Source organism: Neovison vison, chromosome X, assembly GCF_020171115.1.
Source record: "Neovison vison isolate M4711 chromosome X, ASM_NN_V1, whole genome shotgun sequence".
NCBI classification, from domain to species: Eukaryota; Metazoa; Chordata; class Mammalia; order Carnivora; family Mustelidae; genus Neogale; species Neogale vison.
Genome location: NC_058105.1, coordinates 97,917,496 through 97,930,386, shown reverse-complemented (window position 1 = coordinate 97,930,386; position 12,891 = coordinate 97,917,496). Strand labels below are relative to the sequence as shown.

The 12,891-nt window shown below is 38.1% G+C and overlaps 1 protein-coding gene across 1 annotated transcript in view; it reads left to right on the top strand.

Moving 5' to 3' along the window:
- Positions 1–11,766, top strand: part of OTC (ornithine transcarbamylase) — a 64,138-nt gene extending 52,372 nt beyond the window's left edge. Inside the window, exons 9-10 of the mRNA XM_044234921.1 lie at positions 1,091–1,228; positions 11,707–11,766. Of these exons, the coding sequence (XP_044090856.1) occupies positions 1,091–1,228; positions 11,707–11,766 (198 nt within the window). The remainder of the gene's footprint in view (positions 1–1,090; positions 1,229–11,706) is intronic.
- The last annotated feature ends 1,125 nt before the right edge of the window (positions 11,767–12,891 follow it).

Here is a 12,891-nt window from a genome sequence, read left to right as displayed (position 1 = left end):
TCTCATGCTTTTTAAATTTTTCATTTCCTTGATTACTAATGAAACTAAACATCGTTTCGTGTTTACTGGCCATTTCCATGTGTCTTTCTCTAAAATGCTATCATATCCTTTGCCCATTTTCTATTTTTTTTTGCCATTATTGGTTATAGAAGTTATTTATACATTATGGCTAATCTGTTGGCATATATGTGGAAATACGTTCATGGAGAAATTCTAAATTCCTTGTGGCTTACCTCATCCTTGCCTTGACCAGCCTTAGGCATTTTTGTGTGGCTAGGACTGCAGGCTTGAAGAACATTCATCACACTGATGTATGACTGACTCAAATGTTATTCCTTTCCCATGTAACTTTGCCATTATTTTAGAAATTCAGAAGTTTCTGAACCTCTAACAAGTACAGGAAGTAAAAATTTTAGTAAAAGGCAGTAATTTTGAGGTAAGAAATTATGAGGTACTGCAGTTTTGACTCTGTAAGTGAACAATGGAAATGGATGGGAAAATGTAGCTTTCAGGACTTAATGGCTGGAGAAAATCACAACTGTTAGGACTTTTGCATTAAGAGGGAAACCTCTTGTGTATAGTGCCCATAATCCTGTTTAATGCACTCCTATCTCAGCACACTCTCAAAAGTGTTTTAATTAGTGACGAGGTATGCTTCAACTGCTAAAAACCGTAACTTGTAGATAAGCTGCTCAAAATGTAACATAACCTCATAAAAGCAACTTTTTAAAATATATTGGGGCATAATGGGTAACTTTTGCTATCAGCCACGCATTACATCCATGGAACTCTTTACTGAAATGTTCACAATCCCTCTAGACAGAGAACCAGAAAACTGAGTTAGTGGTTTAATTTGGAGTAACATTCTCCCAAATTTTAAAAAAAAAAAACTATAAAATTCCATAAGTTGAAAGTACCATTTATGTTTCCTTTTGGTGCCTTGAATTTAAACCACCGCTCTGCCTCATCATCTCTCAATTTGCATTTGGTCCCTGACTCCACACCATATGTGTGTTTTAATATTGAAGAAGACAAAAGTAATAGCCGTATATACTAGTCAAAACACAGACGCATCCTATTTCTTCTTTAGACTGCTAAAGTTGCTGCCTCTGACTGGACGTTTTTACACTGCTTGCCCAGAAAGCCAGAAGAAGTGGATGATGAAGTGTTTTATTCTCCACGATCACTAGTATTCCCAGAGGCTGAAAACAGGAAGTGGACAATCATGGTAAGCAAGAAATGGGGAATGGAAGCTAAGAAGAGGTTCTCTGTGTGGTCCTAACTTAGTCATTCATGCCTTTTGGTAAATAATAAGCAACTGAGATTATCTACCTATATGACTTACTCATAAGGCATCTATTTTTTCCCAGAAAGTTCATAATAGATTATTATTGCTTCTTAGCATTTATATTGTATTTTTAATGGTATAAAATTGATGTCCTTCCGAATATATCTATTTTATTTTATTGCCTTTTTTTTTTTTTTAAGAAAGAGAGAGAGTGAGAAAGAGTGGGCCAGGGGGTGGGGCAGAGGGAGAGGAAGAGAGAATCCCAAGCAGGTCCCATGCCAAGTGTGGAGCCCCAGGCGGGGCTCAGTCTTATGACCCTGAGATCATGACCTGAGCTGAAATCGAGATTTGGGTGCTCATCCGAATGAGCCACCCAGGTGCCCCAAAATATATCTATTTTAATAAAAATTGAGGCTGCTCTTAATCAGCCTGAACACCAGCCACCATTGTCTGCCAACCATTATATTGTATAATTCTTATTTTACAGTCCCCTTGTTAATATGTATAGAGATTCCTAATTCAGTACCTGGCACAAAATGAGTATTTAAAGAAATCTTATTTCCTTTCTCTTTTCATCCTTTTATGGCTTACCTAGATCATTGTTTTGGTTCTCTACTTGACTTTGGCTCTATAGATGTATCTGCTTTAGGTACTGAACATTTCCAGAACTGCAACAAAACAAATTTAACAAAATACTGCTCCACTTAACATAAGTTTCATCTTCATCACTGCTATTCTAGGAAATATTAACCTTACATCTGTGTGTTACAATAGTCCAAGCATCACCTTCTTCTCTGAAAAACTGACAATCATGTGTCATAATTTAGTACCACTGTGTTTTGTTTTTTTTTTTAGTTTTTAGTGATTTAACTGATTTCAATTACTGTACCAGCTGGGGTCTTACTGGCAAACAGAGGCCACTCTAGGAAAGATAAAAAGATAATATAAGAATTTATTAAGAGACATTTAGCAGTGCCCAGAATCTCTGGGGAAAGAAGGTGCAGCAAGTCATTCCTGGATACCACATATTCAGAAACAACACACGCAGGAAAATCGCCCAACAACATCGTGGTTTTTTAGTAGCCAAACAGCACTGACACAGCTATGCAAAGCCTGGTACCTAAGACCCCTGAAACTAAATACCAGATACTCCATTATCGTTGCCCCAGCTCAACCAGATACCCCCCATCTGCTTAGACCAGAAGATCTAATCTCTCAGATGATGGCTTTCAATGCACATTGTTCGCTTATGACTCTAAGACTTGAGTACCTACAGTTGAGTGTCGTGTCTGCTCTGTAGCTTTTGGGAAAAGTAGTTTATAACTTTCAAATTCTGGAGTAGAGAAAAATGAGCTGGAAAAGACTCTGGTCATTTTTTTAATCTAATGGGAATTCATTTTATCTAAATGGGAATAGATAGGGTTATTTTATCTAAATGGGAATAGATAGGGTTATTGTGAGCATTAAAATAATACATGTAGAGCATTTGGTATGGTATCTAATACACTGTAAGTATTATGATAATTATTATCACTGACATCTTCTTCATTGTTCCCCTAATACAGTGACCAGGAGGGTTTTGAGCTCCACTATGGCTGCTTGAAAGCCAATCATGATTTCCTTTCCAATGGAAAGTTATATGTCAGGTCTAAATTTGTCATATCTAATAGGAGGGATGATTTTGTTTTTACTGTACCCTCCAGCTGGCCACCTCAGGACACTAGCTTTGGCCAAAATGGCAACTGCCATGTTATCTAGACCAGTGCTTCCAAAGCTTTTTTTAAAAATTTTTTTATTATGTTACATTAGTCACTATACAGTACTTCATTAGTTTTTGATGATGTATTGTTGCATGATTCATTGTTTGCATATAACACCCAGTGCTCCATGTAATACATCCCCTCCTTAATACCTATCACCAGGATCACCCATCCCCCCACCCTTCTCCCCTCTAAAACCCTCAGTTTGTTTCTCGGCATCTATAGTCTCTCATCATTCATCTCCCCCTCTAATTCCACCCCCCTTCATTTTTTCCTTCCTTCTCCTAATGTCCTCCGTGCTATTCCTTATGTTCCACAAATAAGTGAAACCATATGATAATTGTCTTTCTCTGCTTGACATATTTCACTTAGCACAATCTCCTCCAGTTCCAGCAATGTTGATGCAAATGTGGGGTATGTGTCCTTTCTGATGGCTGAGTAATATTCCATTGTATATATGGACCATATCTTCTTTATCCATTTGTCTGTTGAAGGACATCTTGGCTCCTTCCACAGTTTGGCTATCGTGGACATTGCTGCTATGAACATTGGGGTGCATGTAGCCTTTCTTTTCACTACATCTGTATCTTTGGGTAGTGTAGTATAATTGCTGGGTCATAGGATAGCCTTAACTTTTTGAGGACTCTCCCCACTGTTTTCCAAAGTGGCTGCACCAACTTGCATTTCCACCAACAGTGTAAGAGGGTTCCCCTTTCTCCTCATCCTCTCCAGCATTTGTTGTTTTTTGTCTGGTCAATTTTTGCCATTCTAACTATTTGAATCACCTAGGGATCTTGTTAAAGTGCAGATAGATTCAATAATCCCCGAGATGGGGCCCAAGATCCAGCATTTCTAACAAGCACTTAGGTAATGCAGATGCTGCTGTCCTGGAGACCACATTTTGAGTAGCAAAGATCTAGATGGCAAAAAAGAAAATGTGAGCTCTTCAACCACATACCCCAGGAAGAGGCATGGCAAAAAATTTTCCTCAAGCTCTAGTCTTTCTCAGAAGATGACTGAAGTTACAAAGATAAATCAACCCAAATCTGTTAAAACATGACCTTTGCAGAAATTCAGTGGGGAAAAATTAAAAGAATGTTGCTAAAATATCATTTATGGAGATGTTCGCCACTTCTGAATTTTTGAAGATCTTATTAAACAACATCTTTAAATTGAATTTACTTTAAAAAATTAAATACGTCATGTATTTATATTAAGATGCTTACAAGGATAAATATATATACATAAATATACATATAGATAGATAGATATACACATAAATAAACAAAGGGAAATCTTATGTCCACTTATTTTCCATCCGCCTAAGACCTACCACCATCTCTCCATACCCTACCTTCCTGAAGTGCCCACTATTAATAGGGGAAAATATATTTCAAAGCAAACAAGAGGCATAGCCATGTTAAAATGAAGGTAGAGCATCTAAAATAGAAAGAATATTGCCTGGGAGTGAGAAGACTTGCACCCTAGATGCATTCTTTATATACTGCATACTTTATATACTTTTTTTATCTTCAGTTAGCCAGCATATACTTTATATATTTTATATAGTCTTTAATGCTCGTCAACTCTGCCATCTTGGATAAGTATTACCTCTCTGGGTCCTGGTTTTCTCATAGATAAGATCAACAGATCAAACACTATACAGATGGCAAATGATTTTTAATCATAGGGCCCTCAGTCTCAGCAACAGGCTACTTAAGTTATCTATGTTCAGAAGGTTCTAAGCCTGCCTGTGGTCTCAGAAAGAAAGTGGCATAACTGACTAGTGACACCTGACATGGATTCTGGAAGAGAGGTGCTGACACACATGCTACACTCTTCAATTCTCTGAGTTAGAGACTAAGGTCCCATTGAGTGAAGTTCATGTTGGCAGTCATATACTATGCATCTACTGGGTGCTGGTCCCTCTGCCAGGCATTTGGAGATTTAAAAAAAAAAGAATAGTATGTAGTCCCCACTTAGCCTGTACAATTCATAGGAATATGGTATTTTCAGGGGAGTTGAGACCCTAGAGATTGTCTAGTCTAAATTCCTATTTTACATGGAAAGAAATGATTCTTAGGTAACTTATTTAGAATGGCATTTAGGCTCAACACTACTGAGATACATTTCTCTGGGATGTTCTAAAGGCACAATACTTGTTTTCCTCTAGAAATTCCCTATCCAGTGCAATAGCTACTAGGCACTTGTGGCTATTTCTATTTAAATTTAAACTAAAATATAATGAAATGTAAGAGTGTATTCCTCAGACATACTAAGCACATTTTAAGTGCTCAATAGCCACACATGGCTGGTGGCTACATTATTTGTATCTGACAGCACAGACATAGAACATTTTGATAATTGCAGAATATTTTACTGGATAGGACTACTGTCTAGAGAATGATTTCCACACATAATTTCATTTAAAATGAAATGAAGAAGAAAAGAAAAATACAATCTAGCCTCAAGTTCTAACATGTCCATAATGACTAATGGCAAATACATAACTAAATAGGGTGGGGCTTGCTCCAAAAGCATATAACTTTTTTATTAACATATAATGTATTATTTGCTTCAGGGGTACAGGTCTATGATTCATCAGTCTTACACAATTCACAGAGCTCACCGTAGCACATGCTCTCCCCAGCAAATGCATATTCTTTCAGTACTTAGAGGAGCTTTTCAAGGCCTGCATGTTGGGTGAATTCTAGCTGTGCTGTTTAGAACACTCTAGTAATCATATCATTCTCTGCATAGTGCACAAGACTTTGGATGCCTTTGTTTAATTTTTTTATTTTTTAAAAATTTATTTTCAGCATAACAGTATTCATTGTTTTTGCACCACACCCAGTGTTCCTTGCAATCCGTGCCCTCTCTAATACCCACCACCTGGTTCCCCCAACCTCCCACCCCCTGCCCCTTCAAAACCCTCAGATTGTTTTTCAGAGTCCATAGTCTCTCATGGTTCACCTACCCTTCCAATTTCCCCCAATTCCCTTCTCCTCTCCATCTCCCCTTGTCCTCCATGCTATTTGTTATGCTCCACAAATAAGTGAAACCATATGATAATTGACTTGCTCTGCTTGACTTATTTCACTCAGCATAATCTCTTCCAGTCCCGTCCACGTTTCTATAAAAGTTGGGTATTCATCCTTTCTGATGGAGGCATAATACTCCATAGTGTATATGGACCACATCTTCCTTATCCATTCGTCCGTTGAAGGGCATCTTGGTTCCTTCCACAGTTTGGTGACTGTGGCCATTGCTGCTATAAACATTGGGGTATAGATGGCCCTTCTTTTCACGACATCTGTATCTTTGGGGTAAATACCCAGTAGTGCAATTGCAGGGTCATAGGGAAGCTCTATTTTTAGTTTCTTGAGGAATCTCCACACTGTTCTCCAAAGTGGCTGCACCAACTTGCATTCCCACCAACAGTGTAAGAGGGTTCCCCTTTCTCCACATCCCCACCAACACATGTTGTTTCCTATCTTGCTAATTTTGGCCATTCTAACTGGTATAAGGTGGTATCTCAATGTGGTTTTAATTTGAATCTCCCTGATGGCTAGTGATGATGAGCATTTTTTCATGTGTCTGATAGCCATTTGTATGTCTTCACTGGAGAAGTGTCTGTTCATACCTTAAAGAACTGGAGAATCAACAACAAATCAAACCAACTCCACACATAAGAAGGGAAATAATCAATATTAAAGCTGAGATCAATGACGTAGAAACCAGAGATACAGTAGAACATATCAATGAAACTAGAAGCTGGTTTTTTGAAAGAATCAATAAGATCAATAAACCATTGGCCACACTAATCCAAAAGAAAAAAGAGAGAAAACCCAAATTAATAAAATTATGAATGAAAAGGGAAAGATCACAACTAACACCAAGGAAGTAGAAACAATCATCAGAAGTTATTATCAACAGTTATATGCCAATAAGCTAAGCAACCTAGATGAAATGGATGCATTCCTGGAAAACTATAAACTCCCAAAATTGAACCAGGAAGAAACTGACAACCTGAATAGACCAATATCTAGTAACGAGATTGAAGCAGTGATCAAAAACCTCCCAAAAAACAAGAGCCCAGGACCTGACGGATTCCCTGGGGAATTCTACCAAACTTTCAAAGAAGAAATAACACCTATTCTCCTGACACTGTTTCAAAAAATTGAAGCAGAAGGAAAATTTCCAGACTCTTTCTATGAAGCCAGCATTACCCTGATCCCCAAACCAGGCAAAGACCCTACCAAAAAGAAGAATTTCAGACCAATATCACTGATGAATATGGATGCTAAGATTCTCAACAAGATCCTAGCAAACAGGATCCAATAGCACATTAAAAAGATTATCCACCTGGGGCGCCTGGGTGGCTCAGTGGGTTAAAGCCTCTGCCTTCGGCTCAGGTCATGATCTCAGGGTCCTGGGATCGAGCCCCGCATCGGGCTCTCTGTGAGGCAGGGAGCCTGTTTCCTCCTCTCTCTCTGCCTGCCTCTCTGCCTACTTGTGATCTCTCTGTCTCTATCAATTAAATAAATAAAATTTAAAAAAAAAGATTATCCACCATGACCAGGTGGGATTCATTTCTGGGCTACAAGGATGGTTCAACATTTGCAAATCAATAAATGTGATAGAACAAATTAATAAGAGAAGAGAGAAGAACCACATGGTCCTCTCAATTGATGCAGAAAAAGCATTTGACAAAATCCAGCATCTGTTCCTGATTAAAACGCTTCGAAGTATAGGGATAGAGAGAACATTCCTGAACTTCATAAAATATATCTATGAAAGACCCACAGCAAATATTATCCTCAATGGGAAAAAGCTTGCAGCATTCCCATTGAGATCAGAAACACAACAAGGATGCCCACTCTCACCACTCTTGTTCAACACAGTATGAGAAGTCCTAGCAACAGCAATCAGACAACAAAGAGAAATAAATGGTATCCAAATTGGCAATGAAGAAGTCAAACTCTCTCTCTTCACAGATGACATGATTCTTTATATGGAAACCCAAAAGTCTCCACCCCCAAACTACTAGAACTCATACAGCAATTTATTTTGTTTTTTAAATATACCCTCTCCTCCCCACGAAGATTGCTTTTGTATTTTTCAGTAATTACGAAGGCTGTAGAACTCATAAAATGTCAGGTACCTTTCTTCCTCTGCCTACAATTTTTACTGTGGACCTGAAGTAACCTAAAGGGACTGTGCAGTAGAGCTGATACTTCAAAGCACTGCTATCAGGATGATCCTTAGATATGCAACACCACTGCAAATCTAATTCACAGTATTTTCGTACTTTATTTCTCTCCAAATTAGGGGTGACAGATCAAATACAGAATACCCAGTTAAATTGGAATTTTAGCTAAACAACAAATAATTGTTTAGTATAGGTATGTCCCATGCAATATTTGGAACATACTTACAGTTTAAAAAAAAAAACTGTTGCTTTCTTAAATGCCAATTTCATTGTTTGTATGTATGTATTTAGTTATTTATTTAACCAAATCTGGCAACTCTACTCCAAGTTGACTTTATAAGATTTAACATTTGAAAATAAATTTGACACTTGCAATGACCATTAACAATAAAAAAAAACTGAAATGTGATCCTAAAAACCCATAAAGAAGCTTAAAATATTTTACCTGGAAGGTGTTCTTATCCTAGACTTTGGCCTTCCTAGTTTCTTCTTGTCATTCAAATCTTAAATGTCATTCCTTTAACAAGGCCTTCACTGGCCACCCACTCTTTTTTCTTAAATTTTATTTTATTTTTTCAGTGTTCCAAGATTCATTGTTTATGAATCACACCTAGTGCTCCATGCAATACCTGCCCTCCTTGACACCCAGCACCAGGCGCACCCAACCCCCTACCCGCCCCCCTCCAAAACCCTCAGTTTGTTTCTCAAAGTCCACAGTCTCTCATGGTTTGTCACCCTCTACAATTTCCCCCAACTCATTTCTCTTTTCCTTCTCCCAGCGTCCTCCGTGTTATTCCTTATACCCCACAAGTAAATGAAACTATATGATAATTGACTCTCTCTGCTTGACTTATTTCACTCAGCTTAATCTCCTCCAGTCCCATCCATGTTTATACAAAAGTTGGGTATTCATCCTTTCTGATGCAGGCATAATATTCCATTGTATATATGGACCATATCTTCTTTATCCATTCATCTTTTGAAGGGCATCTTGGCTCTTTCCACAGTTTGGTGACTGTGGCCATTGCTGCTATGAACATTGGGGTACAGATGGCCCTTCTGTTCACTACATCTGTATCTTTGGGGTAAATACCCAGTAGTGCAATTGCAGGATCATATGGTAGCTCTATTTTTAATTTCTTAAGGAATCTCCACGCTGTTTTCCAAAGTGACTGCACAACTTGCATTCCCACCAAGAGTGTAAGAGGGTTCCCCGTTCTCCACATCCTCTCCAACACTTGCTGTTTCCTGTACTGTTGATTTTGACCATTCTAACTGGTGTGAGGTGCTATCTCAATGTGATTTTGATTTGGATCTCCCTGATAGTAATGATGATGAAAATTTTTTCATGTGTCTGTTAGCCATTTGTATGTCTTCTTCAGAGAAGTGTCTGTTCATGTCTTCTGCCCATTTTTTGATGTGATTATCTGTTTTGTGGGTGTTGAGTTTGAGGAGTTTTTCATAGATCTTGGATATCAGCCCTTTGTCTGTAGTATAATTTTGTGAATATCTTCTCCTATTCCGTGGGCTGCCTCTTTGTTTTGTTGACTATTTCCTTTGCTACCCACTCTTAAAGAGGTTCTTCATCCTCCTTTATCACATTATTTTATTTAAAGATTTTTAAAATTTATTTATTTGAGAGAGACATAGGGCTCAATCCCAGGACCCCAGGATCATGACCAGAGCCAAAAGGAGACACTTGGTCCACTGAGGCACCCAGGTGCCCCTCCATTTTTTATTTTACTTATTAATGACATTTATCCCGACTTGGTATTTTTCTGTTTGTTGCCTGTCGCCCTACTATAATGAAAACGACTTCAAAAGAGCATTGATCTTGTCTATAATGCTCTTCGTTATACCTGGAAGGAGCATGACACCCTATATTTGTGCTCAAAACAGTTTTTGTAGCCTACTGGTGATATAGGGTATTGCTTCTAGAATACAGACTTTGGAAATCAAGTTAAAATTCTGACTCTCGGGGCGCCTGGGTGGCTCAGTGGGTTAAAGGCTCTGCCTTCAGCTCAGGTCATGATCCCAGGGTTCTGGGATCGAGCCCCACGTCGGGCTCTCTGCTCCGCAGGGAACCTGCTTTCTCCCCTCTCTCTCTGCCTGCCTCTCTGCCTACTTGTGATTTCTCTCTATCAAATAAATAAAAATCTTTAAAAAAAATTCTGACTCTCTATGTGATCTTGAGCAAGTCCAGTTTATTCATATGATAATGGAGATAAAAATAGAAATAAATTCATAAGTTTATGAGGATTAAATGAGGTAAGAGTCATCTAAGCATAGTGGTTAAGATCTTAGGGACAGGCAGATGCAAATCCATCCCCTACTACTACCACTCAGGAAATACCTACACCTTCTTCTCTCTTACCACTTCACACAAGTAGGGAAGGACATGAAGTGGTATGGTGCACATAAAGCACTCAATACAGGGCCCAACACATGGTTACTGTTCAGTAAATACATTCAATGAATACCTATGAAATAGAAAACTTGCATTTCTGGTATAGGCTAGGGACACATGTACAGTATGGTCAAAAGGAGACAGTAAGAACCTGTAAGGCAGTAAAACCACCTCCTAAGGGTGAGGTCAGAGAAACCTGAGTCCAAACCCAGTTGTGTACTATCTGTTTTTCCAGGATTTTCCCATATATAAATGATAGTAACAGAAGTTACCTTAGAAGCTTATTGCATTAAATGAGATAATGGATAGACACTTCTACCTAGCAGTACCTAGCACAGTGCCTGGCAAATATTTCTTAAGTAACCAACATATGATAAGGCATTTAGTCCAGTACACAGTAAGCACTCAGTAAGCATTTGTTGTGGTTGTTTCTGATATTATTACTATTGTCATTATTGTGGAAGCTGGGAAGAGTAAAAGTGCAAATTACCATTTGCAGGTCACAGCCTAATGGGAAGCTATACTCTCGATTATAAATATTCCTTCATGAGGACCCAGATTCAGGCAGACATTATTTGTTAGCCCAAACAATTTACTTTTCTTATTCTACATCTGATTGATTCTAAACTTCTCTAGGTTATAAGTGACCAAACCACAGCATAAACATCAGGATGAGAGGGATTATATTTCTCTAAAACCAACCAATACCTAGGTTTCACTTATGACTGGAAAATCCAATAATGGCTACCACCATGGTATCTCATTTCAACTCTCATATCCACTAGTTCTGGAATGAGGCCTAAGTAAGCATGGCGTTTCTGCATTTATTTGGGTCAGTCTGATCCTTCCGGACCTTCCTCTACCCAAATAAAAATAGATATTAATTTAGAACTGTCCCCTTATCACTTCCTTCAGAAAACACATTTTAACTACAGGCCTTCAAAGCAGCAATCCATTTCCTCTTCCTTAGATCCCTAAGCAGAGTCTTGCTAATATTTGCCCATTTCTCTCTTTCTCTTTCTTTGTTGTGTCATCCCAGGCTGTCATGGTGTCCCTGCTGACAGATTATTCACCTCAGCTTCAGAAACCAAAGTTTTGAAGCAGTGATGTTTGTCAAGAGAGAAACAATGTTCTTCAGTACCTGAAAAAGTCAACATATGGAGGAAGGAGAAGAGAATCTAAGAAATAAACAAATCTTGACACACAGTATAGGTGAATGATGTGATATTGCTTTACCATTGTGAAACCTTCCTGAAGGCCTTAATTTAAGCGCCAATGCACTACAATACATGGCTTGACTTGGTTTAAACTCTCTAATGCACAATTTTGAGTCACATTTGGGTATTATATTAATAGTCGTGTACACTTGCTTCAACTAAACATAAAATACTGTGTTCATAATGCATAATGTCTAAGCCATTAAATGTAATCTATGCTTATTACCTTAATAAATCATCACTTGTGCTAATTTGTAAGTAAACATTTACCAGGAAGTCAGCTGCTGGTAGATCTGTGGCCTGTGTTCATATCCCCCAGGACCAACAAGGAAGCCAAATGATCCATCTTGCTGATGTAGTAGTTTTCAGGCAAATGAGGTGGACAGACATTTACTTATGCATAGAGGAAATGATGAAATTTCTCGGAAAACAGCTATAACAGTGCCCAAATTCGAGTTTTTTCTGGTTATATGTGGGAAGGATTTTTCAAAAGCACACACCTTTTCTCCGTAATGAACATTTAATGTCAAAAGCCTAAAGAAGCCTTTGTGAACAAGTGGCAAAACCATGGAAACCTAGGTGGGAACATAAGATCCGTTGCAGAGTGATATTTTCGTAGGTCCAAATTCTCTAGCAGAAGCAATTTAATTTTTTCATGTTTGTGCTTATTGTGCATCTACTCACACCCCACACCGGATGTGTCTATAAATGCACTGCTTGCCACATTTTAGTCCATTCTTTTCTCTACAATTTCTAACCAGGATAACAAAATTTTGCATCACTGGATTATTGTAATTAAGGCTACATGCTTTTGTGGGTGATCAAAATTTGTATTGTTGTATTATTATGATATGAATTAAACATTTTTAGTCAAAATATTAAATAACATAAGTGGAACTTTAAGAAAATAATGTATTTCACAGAGGACAAAAAAAAATAACCATCTTTATGTTCTGCCTCTACTATTAGAAGAATGTTTCCAGGCTGGTTGACAGATATTCTTTAGC